Here is an 18,391-nt window from a genome sequence, read left to right on the forward strand (position 1 = left end):
ATGACCTGAAATAATAATAAAGTTTTCTGTTTGGGAAGAGCACTCAAGTGACAAATATGTACATGATGCAAAAAGCTCAAAACCAAGATCAGAATTTCATACACTCACTACATAATACACATTGGAGACATCTAATGTATGCATTTTTCTTCCAATACTAAGCTTACTCTTGCACTTTTTAAAAGAAAATGTTATAAAGCACTTCAGTGGATGATTTAGACAGCAAAAACTAAAAACTGTGCATGTATTTAAAGTAGGCATATAATAATCTTACTGAGACAGAAACAGAATGACTGCAAAATATTACAACTGCCCTGCAAATGTTCAAGATCTACTGAAGCACAGGAAAGTAACTGTCATCTTAATCACAATCAATGTAATAATTACAGTATATAAAGTATAATTTCCCACACATAATCCTATTGAAAGACATTTTAGAGCTGACGTGTAAACAAAAGGCAGTTCACTTCCAGAAGCAGGCCAGAATGAAATGCACTTCTAACCAAAAGGTATCACTTACTTCATTCATTTTTGGATCATCTGGTCCTTGAGCATCCTTAGTCTGTTTGATATTTTCTACCATTTTTCTAATAAATGCATGACTATTGTTTTCATTTTTAGCCATCAATATTTCCAGTATGAACCACAGGCACCTTAAAGAGAAATGCAGTACCCCTCATGAATAAAAAAGCAAAAGAAATTATTTTTAAAAGCATATTAGAGGAAGTGGTTCAGTCTAGATTTTACCAGCATTATGGGAAACCAATCCTCTAGGAAAAAAGAAATCAAGATAAGGTGAGCAGAAAAAAGTAAATGTTTCCCTGTAAGGTATCACAGGGCACTGAAAAAAGCATATATACTATTTCTCACAACCTTTCATGGAAATAACTGCCATCTTTATGTGCACTGGCCAGCATATTAGGTGTACCACAATGAATTAAAATTTCACATACAGTTAAAATAATCTAACCCTGGAAATAACACTATTAAAAGCAGTCTTACTCTTTAATGTCCTTGAGTTGTTCAATGTCCTGGACTTTGACATAATCTGGATCATGAGCTAGAAGATGGATAGTATATGGAACAACATACTCTGGTAGAAGTGACAATAGTTTCTCTGAAAAGCAGAAAAGAGATGCATCAGAAGAAAACACACCAAGAAATATGCTTTTCTACTACAGAGGAAAGAGCAGAATTTATGTTCAGTATACATTCAGATAAAGTACAGGCACGCGTTGGCCTATTACTTCTTTATGATGTTGCATCTCATGGTTGATGTGCAAATGTTTCATGCATGCAAAAATTAATTATCAGCAGTATTCTGGTCTGCTTGGTTTCTAGCTACCTCAAGGATATAGCCACAGTAACCCCCTACTCCAAATCCTTTTCTCAGTTCAAAGCTGATATTCCAAAAGACCTTGCAAACCAGAAGTGGAAACAGATCACAAAATCCACATTAACTGCAAGATGTGAGAACAGCACAACTTCAGGATAAGCTGCCATTCATTCTTTGGACATTCAGCGTGCAGCCTTGCTGTCAAAAGAGCTGAAAGATTGCCACAACCCACAGCCTACCTTATATGGGATAGGAGGTAACAAACTCTCTAACAACATAATAGTGGGCCGAGTTTGAAAAACTCAATCCCACTTGAACAGAGCATCCCAACTAACTAGGACATTCACAATCACCTAATCTAACACCCCTGCTAACATACGTATGCCTAGATCAGGTTGCACAGGAACAAATCCAGGCAGGTTTTGACAGTCTCCAGGGAAAGGCACTCCACAACCTGTGTGGCAGCCTGTTCCAGTGCTCTGTCACCCTTACAGTCAAGTTTCTCTTTATGTTCAAGTGAAACCTCCTGTGTTCTAGTTTGTACCCACTTCCCCTTGTCATATCACTAGATTCCATTGAAAAGAGCCCAGCTCCATTCTTAGGATCTCCACTATATTTATACACATTGATAAGATTCCCTCTTCAGTCTTCTGTTTTCCAGGCTAATAAGACCCCAAGGTCTTGGCCTCTTCTCCTAAGAGAGCTGCTCCAGTCCACAAATAACCTTTGTAGCCCTCTGTGGGACTCTCTCCACTAATTCTTCATCCCTCTTGAACTGGGGGCCCAGAACTCTAGGTGTGGCCTCACCAGGGCAGAGTAAAGGGGTAGGAGAACCTCCTTCTACCTGTGGCCACACATTCAAAGCATTTAAATCTTTTTCTAGCATCCTTTGAGACTTGCAAGTAGTCCTAAGCACAGACTGCAGGAGCAAGTCTTTCCTACATCATGACAGTTAGATGGCCTAGCATCTTTGAGGATTTAGGAAGCAAGGATTGTTGCAAAAGGCCCTCTCAGGAGTCATGATCACAAAATGCACATTCCATAATGTAATGAGCTATGTTATACTATGCATATCAGAATACAATAGGTCATACCCCACACGGCAAGGACAAACGGACAGGTAGTACATCTACAATCAAAAATGACTGGTTCTGTTAACTTAATGACTAAGAAGAATTGGAGGATGTACAGTACACCAAACTCGTTAAACCTGTACTCTGTAAACATGGAAGGTATGCCAGTGTTCAGTGTATATTACTATGGTACAGGAATCTGACCTCAAGTGCTTGCGTCAAATTCAAAGTCACAGTATTAAGATGCCTATGGATAAATACTTGAACGTCCATGTGAAGGAAGCAGGTAAATTCCTGACTGCTTTTGGGGGGGAAAATAAATAATCATGGTTTTGAGCTAGTGAGTGATCATGAAAGACATGACCAAGTCTGGAAACATCTTTCGGTCAGCATTTAACTATCCCATAATAGGTTATACAAAAGAAGTCCAAACATCTGTAAATCTCTACATATAAGAATACATGTAACTTAAATAAAAATTCAAATTATTATGAGATGTGCTTGAGAAATACTGTGCACATCTAATAACTACAGTACACCATTACTACAGATATCACAAGGCTAACTAAGTAATTGACATGCTTAAGTCAAGTCTTAAGATATCTCATTCTAAAAGGTCTGCATAAATAGGAATAATGTACAGCTTCATAAAATATCTGGATTCATTCCTAATAGCAAGGAAGGTGTTCAACATTCATAAAGGTGCACAGAAGTTAGTGCTGTCAAGTTCCAAGGATACAAATTTAGAAAGCATTTGCAGTTGATGAAGGTAATTACCAAGAGTAATCTCTCTACTACATAGACTGCAAGCCATCATGAGATTTGAAAGTAATAAAATCACCCAATTTCTTTCCTTTTCAACCTGTATTTATGTAATTGAAATCCAGTGTAGTTTGCAAAGCAGTTTAACGTGTTTCAGCTGGGGAGGGCTCTGGAGCACAGCCCTATGAGAAGAGGCTGAAGGAGCTGGGGTTGTTTATCCTGGAGAAGCAGCAGCTCAGGGGAGACCTTATTGCTCTCTACAACTACCTGAAGGGAGGTTGTAGCCAGGTGGGGGCTGGTCTCTTCTCCCAGGCAACCAGCACCAGAACAAGAGGACACAGTTTGAAGCTGTGCCAGGGGAAGTTTAGGCTGGAAGTTAGGAAGAAATTCTTCCCAGAAAGAGAGACTGGCCATTGGAATGGGCTGCCCAGGGAGGTGGTAAAATCACCATCACTGGAGGTGTTTAAAAAGAGACTGGATGATGCATTTAGTGCCATGGTTTAGTTGATTAGATAGTGTTAGGTGATAGGTTGGACTTGATGATCTCAAAGGTCTTTTCCAACCTGGTTAACTCTGTATTCGGTTGATATTCCATTATTAACTTTTAAAACATCCTTCACTACTTCAAGCACTGTCCTGCATTTGAGCCAGCAGCTGTTTGTGTAATTAAGTAAAATAAAGATGTGGCAGGGAAAAAAAAAAATATAATTACGATTTCAGAACGCTAACAAAAGTGGCTTGCCTTAGACACATCCCAAGCAAACCAGCTCACTATTATTAGTATTTAATTAGCAGCTTCAATAGAATGCTCATCAAGAACCCATGAACTCAGTGTTTCATTAAATTCCTGTCTAGTACAATTTCTAATATAACTATAGTAAATATTCCAGCTGGGTCCAGAAAACAAAGTAAAGGAGATCCAAACAAAATAGGAAGAGGACAATTATTGACACAGATTACATTTAGCTCCTGTCATGACAAAAAAGACCAGCAAAAAAAAATAATAGTATTTGCACATTTTTTTTCCTCACCACTAAGGAAGAAAACACACAACCTGAAAGGTAGGGTAGCTTTACCAGCAGGAACTACCAACACTTGTGTCACAAACCATCATGACAAGCCTTGATGAACATTTAGGAAAACAACTTGTTTAAAAAAAAATTATCAGAATCATAGAATCAATAAGGTTGGAAGAGACCTCAAAGATCATCACGTCCAAGCTGTCACCCAAGACCTCATGACTACTAAACCACGGCACCAAGTGCCACGTCCAGTCCCCTCTTGAACACCTCCATGGACCGTGACTCCCCCACTTCCCTGGGCAACCCATACCAACGGCTAACAACTCTCTCTGTGATAAAACAACCCAAACAAACCAAACCCCACTACCACAAATGATGCAGTCGAGTTTCCTGCATTTGGGGAAATCGCAGGGGTCAGCACACCTGGAGTGCAAAGGATAAGCCTCTCCCTGGGAAAACCACCTGCCTGAGCATGGCGTCTCCCCTGCCAGGTAAGTATCATCTTTGCTCCTGTATTTTTCCCCTTTACTGACTTGCAAGTAAAAGCCCAGTGTTAGAAAACAAAGATCCTATGCAAGACATGAGTCTCTACCCAGATCAAACCAGTAACAGATACACAAGCAAAACAGGTCTCTTCATGAGTGGCTTCCACTCTGAATAGCCTTTAGAGAATTTATGAGGCCTGAGAGCAATTTCTGATGGCCTGTAAAATGTGGAGGTCAATGTGGAGGAAAGAGGCATCTTATTGTTTGGTACCAGTCTTTAGGAAGTTTTTCCTAGGCAAGTTTTACAGAAGTTTACCATTTTTTCAACAAATGGAGAATGACAGAATAAGGCACTATTTAAATAGTAAGATCTTACCACAGCTGAGCTTTGCTTAAGGTGCAAACAGTTCAAGACATTTTATCTGTTAAAAGCTCAGACAGGTAAATCTAAATGTCTCAAAGTTAACATTGTAATGCTCAAAAAATCCTGCCAACCAGACTCCTCACAGATTACAGTACATACCAACTCAATGGCATTGCTCAAAGGAAGTCTTTTGGCAAGGACCAAAGGGAAAAAAAAATAATAAAAATCATCAGATGCACATTGAGGCGCTGATGGATAAAAAGAAATCACACACACAGGCTTCTCATGTCTTCTACAGATTTTTGACAGTGACTTTGCTCCATCTACCTTCATATAGTTCAGAAATCAGCAATTACTTTTAATCAAGTAAGAATTCTTATACTTTCCTCCTACACAACTGGAGTTTTCAACTTTAAAGAGGAACAGTCTTATGATGACTTAAAGGCATTTGCCCAAAGCATTTTTGGTTTTTTGCATGTTATCAAGGAGAGAGAATAGCACTGCTTCTTTTCTTTTAAAGACTAATTAAGAATACACAAAAGGATTTCTCTGCGCACTTAGTATCCTGAAAACTTTCATCAGAGAATAAGAGACACACAGATTGTCACGGCTAATACAAAGTCTGTGATCCATAAATGCAGAAGGAAATCAGTTACCTGGCAGCATCTGTGAGATTAGATTCACAAAACAGAACTGATCTATCCTAAAAGCAAAATCATCAGTAATCTTTCACGCAACTAAATTTTTCCAAAACTCTTATTCAAATAGCCCACAGCTCTTTATAAAGGTCTACTTTTTTCCTATGACCACGTAACAGTGTTCTCATGCTGTATGTGGGCTGCTTTGGGTAAGTCAAAGGTAAAAGGACTGATTTAATAGAAGAAAAAACAGCTAACATTAGTCTATCATTAGCTAACAAAGCACTCCCTCAGTAAGACAGCTAGCACTTGGAAGACAGCTAGGTAAAGTCATTCTGAAGTGCCTATGCTATAGCCCTTTACCAGTGTAAGACAAGAAGCTACTCAATACAGCAGTGCAAAGAGCCAATTTTGTACAGCATTTATGTGATTATGGTTGCATATTACTAATTACTGAAACAAAACTCATCACTGTCACTTTGCTTACAACATAATTAACCACTGAGTTCAAACGGTACACATTACTGCCTTGAAAAACCACTTCCTAAATAAAGTAAGTTTTACAGCTTTTAACAAAACTGAAAGATCTCAGAAATGTCTGTTACTTTCAGTTGTCATTTGATACTGCTAAGTGAAATTTATAGCTGTTCTATGTATAAAAAACAGAAAACCATCCACATATTCACAGACTACTCACATTTACATTTGAACTATAGTACTTGTACCAAAAAATTATTCCTCTTCTCTTACCACTAACTGCTGCATGTTGCTTCAGATATTCCCTTCTGACATTTATGTTCTTCACAAGGCACTGCCTAGCATGAGCTCTCCTTTCTTTCACAGGATCTTTCGCACACAGTGCACAGATAGCCATATATTCTAGTGGCAGCCGTAGTCTAGAAAGGCCTTTGTGAAGTTTCTGAGCAAATATTTGTCTCACTTGGTAACATTCATCCTACAAAAAACAAAAAAGGAAACAAAAATGTAAAAGTAATAGTAAACTTTTCTAAAAGTAATACAGACTGTGAAATAAAACATGGGAGCCTGGGTAAACACGATAAAACAAATTTCAGACCTCACAAGCCACAGAAACGTAAGAATTATGAGAATGCTTTTTAATGTCAGTTCAGAGCAACTACATTGAATTAATCAATTGAAGCTTCCCTTAAGCCCAGGAGAAGAGTTACAATTTAGAAGCTGTGCACGAAGATATCACACTCAGGACCCAAGGCCTAATTTAGCACAGCATTGAGGCACAGAGTTCATGAAATTATTTACAAAAGCATCACTTGCTTTGTGGAACCAAGGTCAAAGATCTGTACCAAAATAGTGTTTAGCCATCAGTAATCATCATGTTGATTATACTAGTGCAATTTCACAAATATTCATCAAGATGTTAATATTAGGAACTGAACAAAACTCAACAGATTTACCACATGAAGTCAAACACTGAAGAGGGTAGGAGCAAGCATTTCCATTACACTGTGGAAGCCTGTTAACTATGACTGACCGTGGAAGGGAATAACCCATGTCTAGTAGCTGACAAATAACAAAGTAAAATAATACAAAGGTGGTAAATGTATTTCTACAGTGGTTTAAAGCAATTAATTTCTAGAGAAGTTATGAACTTTCAAATTGTCTATATGAAAATAACCTACAGTCACCATTCGCTATAACACAAAGCATTTAGTAATACAAACCAAGGAAGGCTAAGAGCAGCAGGTGCAGAAACTAGCTAAACCAAAATGTACAGAAAAGCTTATGGTAAACCAAAGCCACAAAAACAGTTTGGCATATTTGATCTGCCAAAACCAACCAACCAACCGAACGTCAAGAGGATATAAGAAGGCTGGGGAGGGACTTCTCAGGATGTCAGGTAGTGATAGGACTAGGGGGAATGGAATGAAGCTGGAGGTGGGGAAATTCAGGCTGGAGGTGAGGAGGAAGTTCTTCACCATGAGAGTGGTGAAGCCCTGGAATGGGTTGTCCGGGGGGGTGGTTGGGGCACTGTCCCTGGAGGTGTTTAAGACCAGGTTGGATGAGGCTCTGACCAGCCTGATCTAGTGTGGGGTGTCCCTGCCCATGGCAGGGGGGTTGGAACTAGATGATCCTTGTGGTCCCTTCCAACCCTGACTGATACTATGACACTATGATAAATATTTCTCTCTAAATAAAAAACAAAATAAAGCATTAACAAGAGTAAACAGCTTTTAAAGTCAAATGTCAGTTTTGAAACCAGAGAAAAATTGAAGAATTTCCAGCTACCACCCAACCTGACATGCACAGATACACCCCAGCCACTGGTACTAATATTCACTTTAACTTCACAAGTGGCATCAAGAGCTAAGTTATTAGATAAAAGAAGCTTCCCTCTTCCTCCAGCCAAAAATTAAATCCCGAAGAAATTTATCAAGCCCCACGTTCCCTTCTGTGCTTCAAGCAATAATCTTCCTCTGTGAACTGAAACACTAGTATGTCTGCTGTAGCCAGACTTGAAGCAAACTGAGACCACAAACCCAAACTCTAGGACCTAGTGAAGATACAGACCTCTTTTCCAGCACAGTAACATCACCTAAGCCTTTGGAAAGCTTATTAGGTATCTGTGCCTAGCTGTTTCACTGACAAGGAAACATGCCCTTGACTCAGAGGACAAAGGAGTGTTTATTGATGGTGTTGTGTGGAACAAACTAAAAAAAATACAGAAATCATCATCATTCCAATGTTGAGAATAAACTTAGATTAAGCTCAGTTACACCAGTTCACTGAGAAGGTGAACCAAACTCAACCAAGCTCAACATTTTTCATAGCATACAATAAAGCCCAAATTTTCTGTACCCATTGAATTTAATGCCAATTCAATGGAAGTTCAACATTCAGAATTATTAAAATAAAACTGTAAAACAGTATTTGCAAAGCAGCATGTACCCCTATGACACAACTGTGATTATTGAAAATGGACAAAGACTTGCTTAAATAATTAAAACACTCTCAGTTGATAAAGGACACTGAAAAAGCTTTGAGAATTTTAGTAAAAAATGAAACTACTGCAATCTAAAAGATTTATTATGAACAATTAAAGTGGCATTCTCAACAGCAAAGCATATTAGATCTTAAATCTTGCCTTAAAGCCTGTTAAACACTGAACTACTTAACACTATGATCAATTATTTTCTGCTCTGGGGGACTTTATTGCAGCCTTTCAATATATGAAAAGTGACTTAGAAGAAAGCTAGAGAAAGCCTTTTTACCAGGACCTACCTGCAGTAACAGCACAAGGGGCAATGAAAGAGGGTAGGTTTAGACTGAATCTAAGAAATCTTTTACAATGAGAGTGTACAATACTGGAATGGGTTGCCCAGAGAATTTGTTGGAAGTGTTTGAGGGCAGGTTGGATGGGGCTTTGAGCAACCTGATCTAATGGAAGATGTCCTGGCCCACAGCAGGGTGTTTGAAATAAGATGACCTTTAAAAGCCTCTTCCAACCCAAACTATTCTACAGTTCTACAGTAATATGTGACTGGAGGTTGTTTATAAATGTTGATGACTAGTATGTTCTTTAAATCTCATCTCCCAAAATTTCTTTCCAAAAATTGAGAGGTAAGCACTAGACCCAAAGGTAGGAAAAAAGTTACAACACATCTATTACCAGTACTCACAAACAGTTAACACTAATACAGCTAGAAAATACAGAAGAAAGTTAGAGATGGTGATGAAATGGAGTGCTAGAAGCTGGCACCTAACATACTGAAAAAAAGAGTCAAACAATGAAGGCAAATTCTGATACAGAATAACTTGGATGTTAACATTTACAATTAAAAAACATTTACCAAAAGAGGAAACTAAGTGAAAAAAATAAACAGATTTTTATCACTGGGATCAGAAGAAAAGAGAACATGCAAATACTGTATTGGCAAGCTAACCTGGCATGACATTATCCAGCTAGAGTATCCTTTCAGGAACAAACCTAAATGTCATTGCTGTAAGTTCCAAATTGTAAAAATCCATTGAGCATCAGTTCAGTACAAGACTAACATTTCTATTAGGTCACACATTTCTATTAAGTTTTAGAATCAGAAAAGTGAAAGCTACCAGTCACAGTATCACAGTATCACAGTATCACAGTAACTAAGGTTGGAAGAGACCCCAAGGATCATCAAGTCCAACCTGTTCCAACAGACCTCACAACTAGATCATAGCACCAAGCGCCACGTCCAATCTCCCCTTGAACACCTCCAGGGACGGCGACTCCACCACCTCCCTGGGCAGCCCATTCCAATGACGAATGACTCGCTCAGTGAAGAACTTGCTTTGGGTGAAAAGACCTTCAGTTATTACCACTGATTATTAGCCAGTCACATTACTACTGAAGGTATTCCCTGGAAGAAACTCCTTCCAGAGGATTTCTTGACTTTTGTAAAGTTGGGAGAACACCAGCAGTTACACTAGCAACACCAACATAAGACCCTCCATGATCACTCATGGGGTGTGAATCAGCGTATGCAGAATTTGCTGTAAGATGAGAACACAAAAGATCTCTACTTTCAAATTGTAAGTTATTTCTTTTCTGCTAGATTGGGTACACAGGCAGAAGTTAAGGATGAAAATGCCAACATACACTGACAATTTCCCCATTTCTCTTCTAATATTTAAAGGATGTCAATTAACTTTGCAGACCTCTGCATTCCAAATATATTCTACCCAAGTATCAAGAAACTGAGGTCCATGTTGTCACAGTTCAACAATACTTTATATCATCTCATTGGAGGTATTCAGGAGGGGACTCGATGGGGTGCTTGGTGCCATGGTTTAGTTGATTAGGTGGGTTGGATTGGTTGATAGGTTGGATGTGATGATCTTGAAGGTCCTTTCCAACCTGGTCTGGTCTATTCTATTCTATTTCAATGTCTAATAATGTCATAACACAGCTGGTGTATTACTTTAACTCAACACTGAATTCATTAGTTTACCAATAATCTAACATCATTATTTTAAGTTAGAAGTCCTGCACCTGGCAGCCCAGTACTGTAGATCTAACTCGCTCACAAGTTCAGTTTTCATGATCATGTTGTGGAAAAATTCATGTCAAGGTTGCTCATTTTGCATGAAATAGATTAGCAGAGGTATAGGCAACATACAGAACAAACAACATATACAGTCATATATATTTGCCAATAACCCACCAGCCCCACCTAATTTCCTTACATTTATGGCTAGTGCACACAGCTGGTACTGTTCTAAGGTGATTATTTCATGGTAACAAGGTTCTTGTGCCAACTTCACAATAGCATTCCCTGCAGCCAGCCTCAGCCGCGACATATCAGGTTTACTGAAAAACAAGCACATGGAATATGAAGGTTAATTAGTTAAAAAAAATTACATACTTATTTGGCTTTACTAAGTCCCAATTACTTTGCACTGCTGAAAAATAGGTACTTTAAGAAAGTAAGGACTTTGCTGCCCCCATCCTCCTAAATCAACAGCAAAAGTAATTTCAAACCAGTAGCTTCCATGTCACATTTTACAGCCTATTACCTTGCCCCAGTTTAGCTACGAAAATATTTCTTGGAACTTCCTAGGTTCCATGTGGGTGTGAGAGTTTTGGCTGTGCACTGGGCCAGTACAGTCCAAATTTCCTCTCAGAGTCCTCCTTTAAGCTGTGAGATACTTCTGTTCAGCGTGTTGGTTTTCCTTCAGCAAAAGACTCCTACCAAAGTAGCCCATTTCTAGTTCTCAGAGTTCCCAAACTTTTTCCAGCAATGACAGCTCAAATTCCATGCTGCAAGTCAACATAACCTAAGATTAATTAGATGTTACGATGCTAGGTCACTAAGTGATTTGTATTTTTAAGACAACGGCAAAAAGGACTTTGCAAGTGAAAGCATTTTCAATCTGCCATAAGTATTGTTACTTTATTTACACACTGTCCCTGCACTCCCAACTAGCAAAACATTCCAAACACTTGCTAATTTTCATACCAAAAAGATCATGAACAGGTTTTTCTCTAAGCTACAACTGTATTAACAAAGGTTAACAGAATATTAAAGGCCCCTTCACATGAGCTTTGCAAACTGCTATTCACCTAATGTATACATTGAAAATCTTAGTTAAGGTTTCACTGCTCTACTTAGAAAATTTATTTCAGTAAAGTATGACTTCTGCCTTTATATTAAACACAAAAGAATTAAGAAACTTTATGCAGCTTTCACGCAAAACAGTAATCAATTCTATCTGCAAGTAATAAGCGCAGCTTTCTCCTTGACAACTCTGAGAAGGAATCAAGTCATATTCTTATTTAAAACAATTATTGATTTAAGCATGACAAATACTGTTTAACTTCTTAATCATCTGCCCTTCACCCTTAAGACACCATTGTCTTAAATCTGTCATAATGAAAACTGTATAAAGCATTTAAAAAAAAGAAATAAAAAGCTATTGTTAACCAGAGAATGCATGATAAAAATACCTGCTGAAGGGTTTAAGCTTTAAGATTAACCTAATCAGGCTTCATACACATCTCATTATTTTATGGTAACCATGGTATTAAAAGCAAGCAAACAAACAACCAGACAAACCACAAACAGATCACAAGCAACCAAGTAACAGGACAAAAGCTGCACCAACTTGAAAACAAGGCAAGAAGATTAACACATTAATGTCTACCTCTTAAATGCTAAATTTCACTTGAAATTGCTTCTGCTGTAATAAGTGAACCCAATAAAGGTTCAGTGACTTTTGAGCAATAATAATGACTTACAAGTACGGAGTGATTGAGCCAAAGGAAAGGATAACATTAAGAACTTTCACTCTTCTTCAGCTTTGGTAGTGGTAACATTTAATTCTGAAAACCGAATCAAATCTTTACAGGGTACATGTATCACTGAAATACTCACAAGCATGTGTGTGTGCTGTGGAAAGAAAGGGCAGTGTAATAGTAACTATCATTCTTAGAGCTGAAGATGAGCATCAGATCTGTCTTATTCCCGATTATCTCAGAAAAAACTCTTGAGGATTTATTTTTGATCAAATTGCTATAGTAAAAAGCTTTCTGACCTGCATTATCCCAAAACATCTATTAGGGCTGAAATAAAAGCTTCTGTATGATAGAATTGCAATTTTTGATTTTCAAAACTATTAGAAGTAATTAGGACAAGGGCATCCTTGGTAATATTAGAAGTTCTCTGAGAGACACAAGAGTGACCTGAACAGTTGTTTTCTAGAATACTGTTGATGAAAATGAAATAGTAGAAATGAGAACAAAAGTGCAACCACATGGAAAGATGTTATCAAAACACAACCTTAATTAAGGTGATGGGCTGGAAAAGATAACCCAAATAAACACATCTTGGAAACATACATGGTGCAAAATCACCTCCTCTCATCTTACAAACTAGTAATTAACATTTTTACTTCTACTCCAGAGGATAAATGCCACTGTCCAACTTTCTGTTTGCCATGTTCCATGGAATAAAAAGTGTCTTTTGAATACAGCCTCTGAAAATGTTGCAGATCGGATGGCACACCAGGATCACCTGTTGCATAAACTATTATGTTCTAAACTTCAAAGTTTTAAACTACATTTTCACCTGGTAACCTACAGTTAAGGAAAATACAGACAATGTTTCAGAGTAATCGCAGTTTGGGTTGATATCCAGTATCAATACTTCTAGCAGTAGGTGTCTACTGCTCTCTGATACTGAAATACTCATTTTATGCTTAGTATAGATTAAAATTCAAATCCTATTGAAAAGCATGCAAGGGTAAACTTTGCTGTTTAACCTAATCACAAAGAGAAAATCAGTGTAACTGTAGAATGGTTTGGGATGGAAAGGATCTTAAAGATCATCCAGTCCAAAACCTCAAGTCACAGTCAGGGACTTCTCCCACTGTGGCATCCTGGCCTGCATGAGGAATAGTGTGGCCAGCAGGAGCAGGGAGGTCATTCTGGCCCTGTACTCAGCACTGGTTAGGCCACACCTTGAGTCCTCTGTCCAATGCTGGGCCCCTCAGTTTAGGAAAGATGTTGAGTTGCTGGAAGGTGTCCAGAGAAGGGCAACAAAGCTGGTGAGGGATTTGGAGCACAAGCCCTATGAAGAGAGGCTGAGGGAGCTGGGGTTGCTTAGCCTGGAGAAGAGGAGGCTCAGGGGAGACCATATTGCCATCTACAACTATCTAAAGGGAGGTTGTAGCCAGGTGAAGGTTGGTCTCTTCTCCCAGACAACCTGTGTCAGAATGAGAAGACACAGTCTCAAGCTGCACCAGGGGAGGTTTAGGCTGGATGTTAGGAAGAAATTCTTCGCAGAAAGAGTGACTGGCCATTGGAATGTGCTGCCCAGGGTGGAGCCACCATCACTGGAAGTGTTTAAAAAGAGACTGGATGAGGCACTTAGTGCCATGGTTTAGTTGATTAGATGGGTGTTGGGTGCTGGTTGGACTCAATGATCTCAAAGGTCTTTTCCAACCTGGTTAATTCTGTATTCCGTACACAAGTTTGCTCAAGTATCTGTCCAACATAGCCTTTTTACTAGTGAATACTGAGGTGAAGGAGGCATTCAACACATCGCCCTTGTCCATGTCCTGTGTCAGCAGGGCTCCTGTCTCATTCATCATGTTCCATAATCTTCCTTTTGTCAGCTATTTATTTAAAGAAGCTCTTCTGGATGCCTTTGTCATCCTTCACCAGATTCAATACCAGCTGGGCTTTACTAAATATGTCTCTCCCAGTGTTCTCTGTTTTTCTACCAGGTTACCCATCCCTACTTCCACATTATGTACATAGAATAGTTTTAGTTGGAAGGGACCTTTAAAAGTCATCCCATCCAACTCTCCTGCAGTGAGCAGGGACAATTTTAACTAAGATTAGTTTGCTCAAAGCCCTGTCCAACCTGACTTTGAATGCTTCCAGAGATGGGGATTCTACCACCTCCCTGGGAAATCTGTTCCAGTGTTTTGTTGCAGCCCAAGAAACAAACTGGCCTTCTGGGCTGCAAAAGCACATTGTTGGCTCATGTCCAGCTCTTCATCCACCAGCACCCTGAAGTCCTTCTCCGCGGGACTGCTCTCAATCCCTGTATTGATACCAGACTGCCCTCACCCAGGTGCATGACTGAGGATGTTCTGGCTGTTCTCACTACAGGTACTTAAGTATCTGAAGAGTTTAGACAGAAATACTCCCAAGTCCTTTTCTGCAAGGCTGCTCTCATTTTCTCTGTGATTTTGTTTTGTGCCCTCCTTGCTACTCTCAGGATTCTGAACTCTACTGTCATATAGCCATTACAGTCAAGACTGCCTTCAACCTCCACACACCCAACAAGTCCCTCCTTGTTGATAAGTATGAATCCCAACAGAGCACCTCTCCTCGTTGGTTTCTCTATCACTTCTGTCAGGAAGTTGGCATTGATGCCATCCAGGAAGCACTTGGATTGTTTATGCACTGCTGTGTTGCTCTTCTAGCACAAGAGTGGTTGAAGTCTCCCATGAGAGCCAAGTCCTGCAAACCAGTTGTTGCTAGCTGTTTATAGGAGGCTTCATCCATTTCTTCTTCTTGGTCAGGGAGCCTACATCAGGCATGCACTACAATGTCACCCACACCAGTCTGCTTTTTAATTAGCTCTCAGCTGGCTCATCATTCATCCCCAGACTGAGCTCCGGGCTCTGGTGTTGAAAGGTTGCATTTAACACAGAGCAACCCCATGCCACTGCAGCTTTCTCACTCCCTTGTAAGCTCTCCCAGCCCTCCATTAACTTTAATAATGGAGACCCAACCACAATCATTACATGCAGTTTCTTTCATAATTTATAGTTTTGAGTATGAAGAGTGGGAAAATTAAATTTCTATACACGAGCACTAAGGAATCATCACTTCAAGCATGAAAGCACACAGGACCTACAGAACTAATCTGTTCTAACTACTGGATAAGACAAGGAGCAGTTATGCTGAAAAGCTAAATTACTGCCACTTAAGTCCCAAGTAACTGCCATGAATGGTCATATGAGAAAATTTAAAGGTAGTAAACAATTATTTACATGGAAACTGAAGGAAGACTACACAGTTGCTACAAAAATAACTAGACAATTCTCAGTTTGCAATTTTGCACACACAAAATAGGTTCTATCCACATAATCATTGTATAATATTAAATGCATCCCTAAAGTTAAAATCTTTCTGCTTACAGTGGCACAATCCACTCATGCCCTTAAGAGCTTCTGTAGACATAAATTTTCAATATTTGACAAGCAGTAGCAGCTGACAACTTCTTACCTCTACTGCAGAGGATCAAGATATCCAGAAAAACAAGTAAGTTGTCTAACGTTCATATAAAAGGTAAATTATTTACTTGGACTTAATCTTCTCTACACATTTCCCTCTTCCTTTCACCTTTAGAGGCCTCAAGGGGTTAAAGTCTGCCTTCAAGCAGAAGTGCCCTATGTACTACCTATTCCCACCTGGTTTACTGCAACAAGTTATTATCTTTCATTAGAATGTCTGCCTATGGGCCTTTGACATACACAACAATTGGTACAGGAAGAGCAAGTTCCATAAAAATGAGGAAGAGGAAGTTACAGTTTTTTCTTATGAGTAACAGCTCTTTGAAGAAAGAGATAAAACAAAGTAGTAAAGCCATGGTTAAAACACACGAGACTCAGCAAACTTACAAAGTAATCAAACCAAGCTTACCATTAGTTCTTATGAAATAAGATGTATAATTTGTTAAGCAGTCTAACAGAATAGTTCAAGTGCTACTTCAACTAAAACTCTCCCCACTGCAATATCACAAACATCAAAACATTGCCATCTGTTACATACCTAATTTTTCCCTGCTCTGTTAAATCTCCATCACTATGTAATATTGTTGTTAACAACCTCAGAGTGGAAGTTCCTGACTTGCTGTGGTTGTTCTTCATTCCTAGCAACCATCGAACCATCATCTTGATGGCTTGAATCTGACCAAAAAAAAAAAAAAAGGGGAAAAAAAAATTATATACAAAGTCAAGTAAGTCAAGTCACACCTTGTATCACACAGTATCACAGTACATTAGAGGTTGGAAGGGACCTCGAGAGATCATCGGGTCCCAAAGCAGGATCACTTAAGACAGTCTGCACAGGAATGCATCCAGGTGGGTTTTGCAAGTCTCCAGAGAAGGACACTCCACAACCTCTCTGGGTAGCCTGTTCCAGTGCTCCATCACCCTCACTGTAAAGAATTTTCTCCTCATGTTGAGGTGAAATCTTCGATGTTCAAGCTTGAAGTCGTTGTAGCTTGTCTTATTACTGTGCACCACCAAAAAGAGACTGCCCCCCTCCACTGGATACCCACCCCTCAGGTATTTAAACACATTGATGAGATCCCCTCTCAGTCTTCTCAAGACTGAGACTTGTGTCTCATTTTTAAAATAATCTTTATCTTAATTACACAGTATGCTCCCTAGTGCCTTTTGCTGCTACAAACAGTAACCTGTCAAGGCTCCACAACATCATTTCAATATTGAAAGATAACTAGACTCAGTCTCACTAGGCAGCATGTTTTTGCTGAAATAAACTGAAGCATTTATTATAGCAAATAAAGCACATACAATATTTAGTTACAGTATCACAGTATAACTAAGGGTGGAAGAGACCCCAAGGATCATCGAGTCCAACCTGTCTCCACAGACCTCACGACTAGACCGTGGCACCAAGTGCCATGTCCAATCTCCTCTTGAACACCTCCAGGGATGGCAACTCCACCACCTCCCTGGGCAGCCCATTCCAATGACGAATGACTCGCTCAGTGAAGAACTTTCTCCTCATTTCGAGTCTAAACCTCCCCTGGCACAGCTTGAGACTGTGTCCCCTTGTTCTGGTGCTGGTTGCCTGGGAGAAGAGACAACCCCTTCCTGGCTACAACCACCCTTCAGGTAGTTGTAGAGGGCAATGAGGTCACCCCTGATCCTTCTCTTCTCCAGGCTAAACAATCCCAGCTCCCTCAGCCTCTCCTCATAGGGATTGTGCTCAAGGCCTCTCACCAGCCTTGTTGCCCTTCTCTGGGCAAGTGTGTTGATGTCCTTCTTAAACTGAGGGGCCCAGAACTGGACACAGGACTCAAGGTGTGGCCTAACCAATGCAGAGTACAGGGGCACAATGACCTCCCTGCTCCTGCTGGCCACACTATTCCTAATACAGGCCAGGATGCCATTGGCCTTCTTGGCCACCTGGGCACACTGCTGGCTCATGTTTAGGCGGGTGTCAATCAGCACCCCCAGGTCCCTCTCTGTTTGGCAGCTCTCCAGCCACTCTGACCCCAGCCTATAGCTCTGCATGGGGTTGCCGTGGCCAAAGTGCAGCACCCGGCACTTGGACTTGTTAAATGCCATCCCATTAGACTCTGCCCATCTGTCCGGTCGAGGTCCCTCTGCAGAGCCTTTCTACCCTCTAACTGACCAACATCTGTTCCTAACTTGGTGTCATCTGCAAACTTGCTGATGACTGACTCAACCCCCTCATCCAGATCATCAATGAAGATGTTAAAGAGGATGGGGCCCAGCACTGATCCCTGGGGGAAACTGTGAACTGTTTCTTCTAGTAAGCAATCACATATTTTGCCCTGTAAAAACATCACATTAACTGAGCTTACATCCATTAAACACTGTGGAATAGGCAAAGGAATTTGTACTTAAGAAAACGTTACTGAATCGAAAAGCAGAACACATTTTCATCTTCCTATATTCCTACAA

At 39.8% G+C, this 18,391-nt stretch overlaps 1 protein-coding gene and 1 non-coding gene across 4 annotated transcripts in view; both read right to left on the reverse strand.

Moving 5' to 3' along the window:
- The window catches only part of PDS5B (PDS5 cohesin associated factor B), a 106,625-nt gene that overhangs the window by 15,922 nt on the left and 72,312 nt on the right, over nucleotides 1-18,391 (reverse strand). For all 3 annotated transcript variants that reach the window (XM_054164556.1, XM_054164554.1, XM_054164555.1), the window contains exons 23-27: nucleotides 16,485-16,621; nucleotides 10,883-11,006; nucleotides 6,431-6,635; nucleotides 1,003-1,117; nucleotides 521-653 (exon numbers count right to left, since the gene is read on the reverse strand). In XM_054164556.1, coding sequence (XP_054020531.1) covers nucleotides 521-653; nucleotides 1,003-1,117; nucleotides 6,431-6,635; nucleotides 10,883-11,006; nucleotides 16,485-16,621 — 714 coding nt within the window. The remainder of the gene's footprint in view (nucleotides 1-520; nucleotides 654-1,002; nucleotides 1,118-6,430; nucleotides 6,636-10,882; nucleotides 11,007-16,484; nucleotides 16,622-18,391) is intronic.
- LOC128897501 (U1 spliceosomal RNA) lies at nucleotides 4,532-4,692 on the reverse strand. Its single transcript, XR_008462421.1, has one exon. It is a non-coding gene; the product is annotated as a U1 spliceosomal RNA (small nuclear RNA).

This window comes from Dryobates pubescens, chromosome 10, assembly GCF_014839835.1.
Source record: "Dryobates pubescens isolate bDryPub1 chromosome 10, bDryPub1.pri, whole genome shotgun sequence".
NCBI classification, from domain to species: domain Eukaryota; kingdom Metazoa; phylum Chordata; class Aves; order Piciformes; family Picidae; genus Dryobates; species Dryobates pubescens.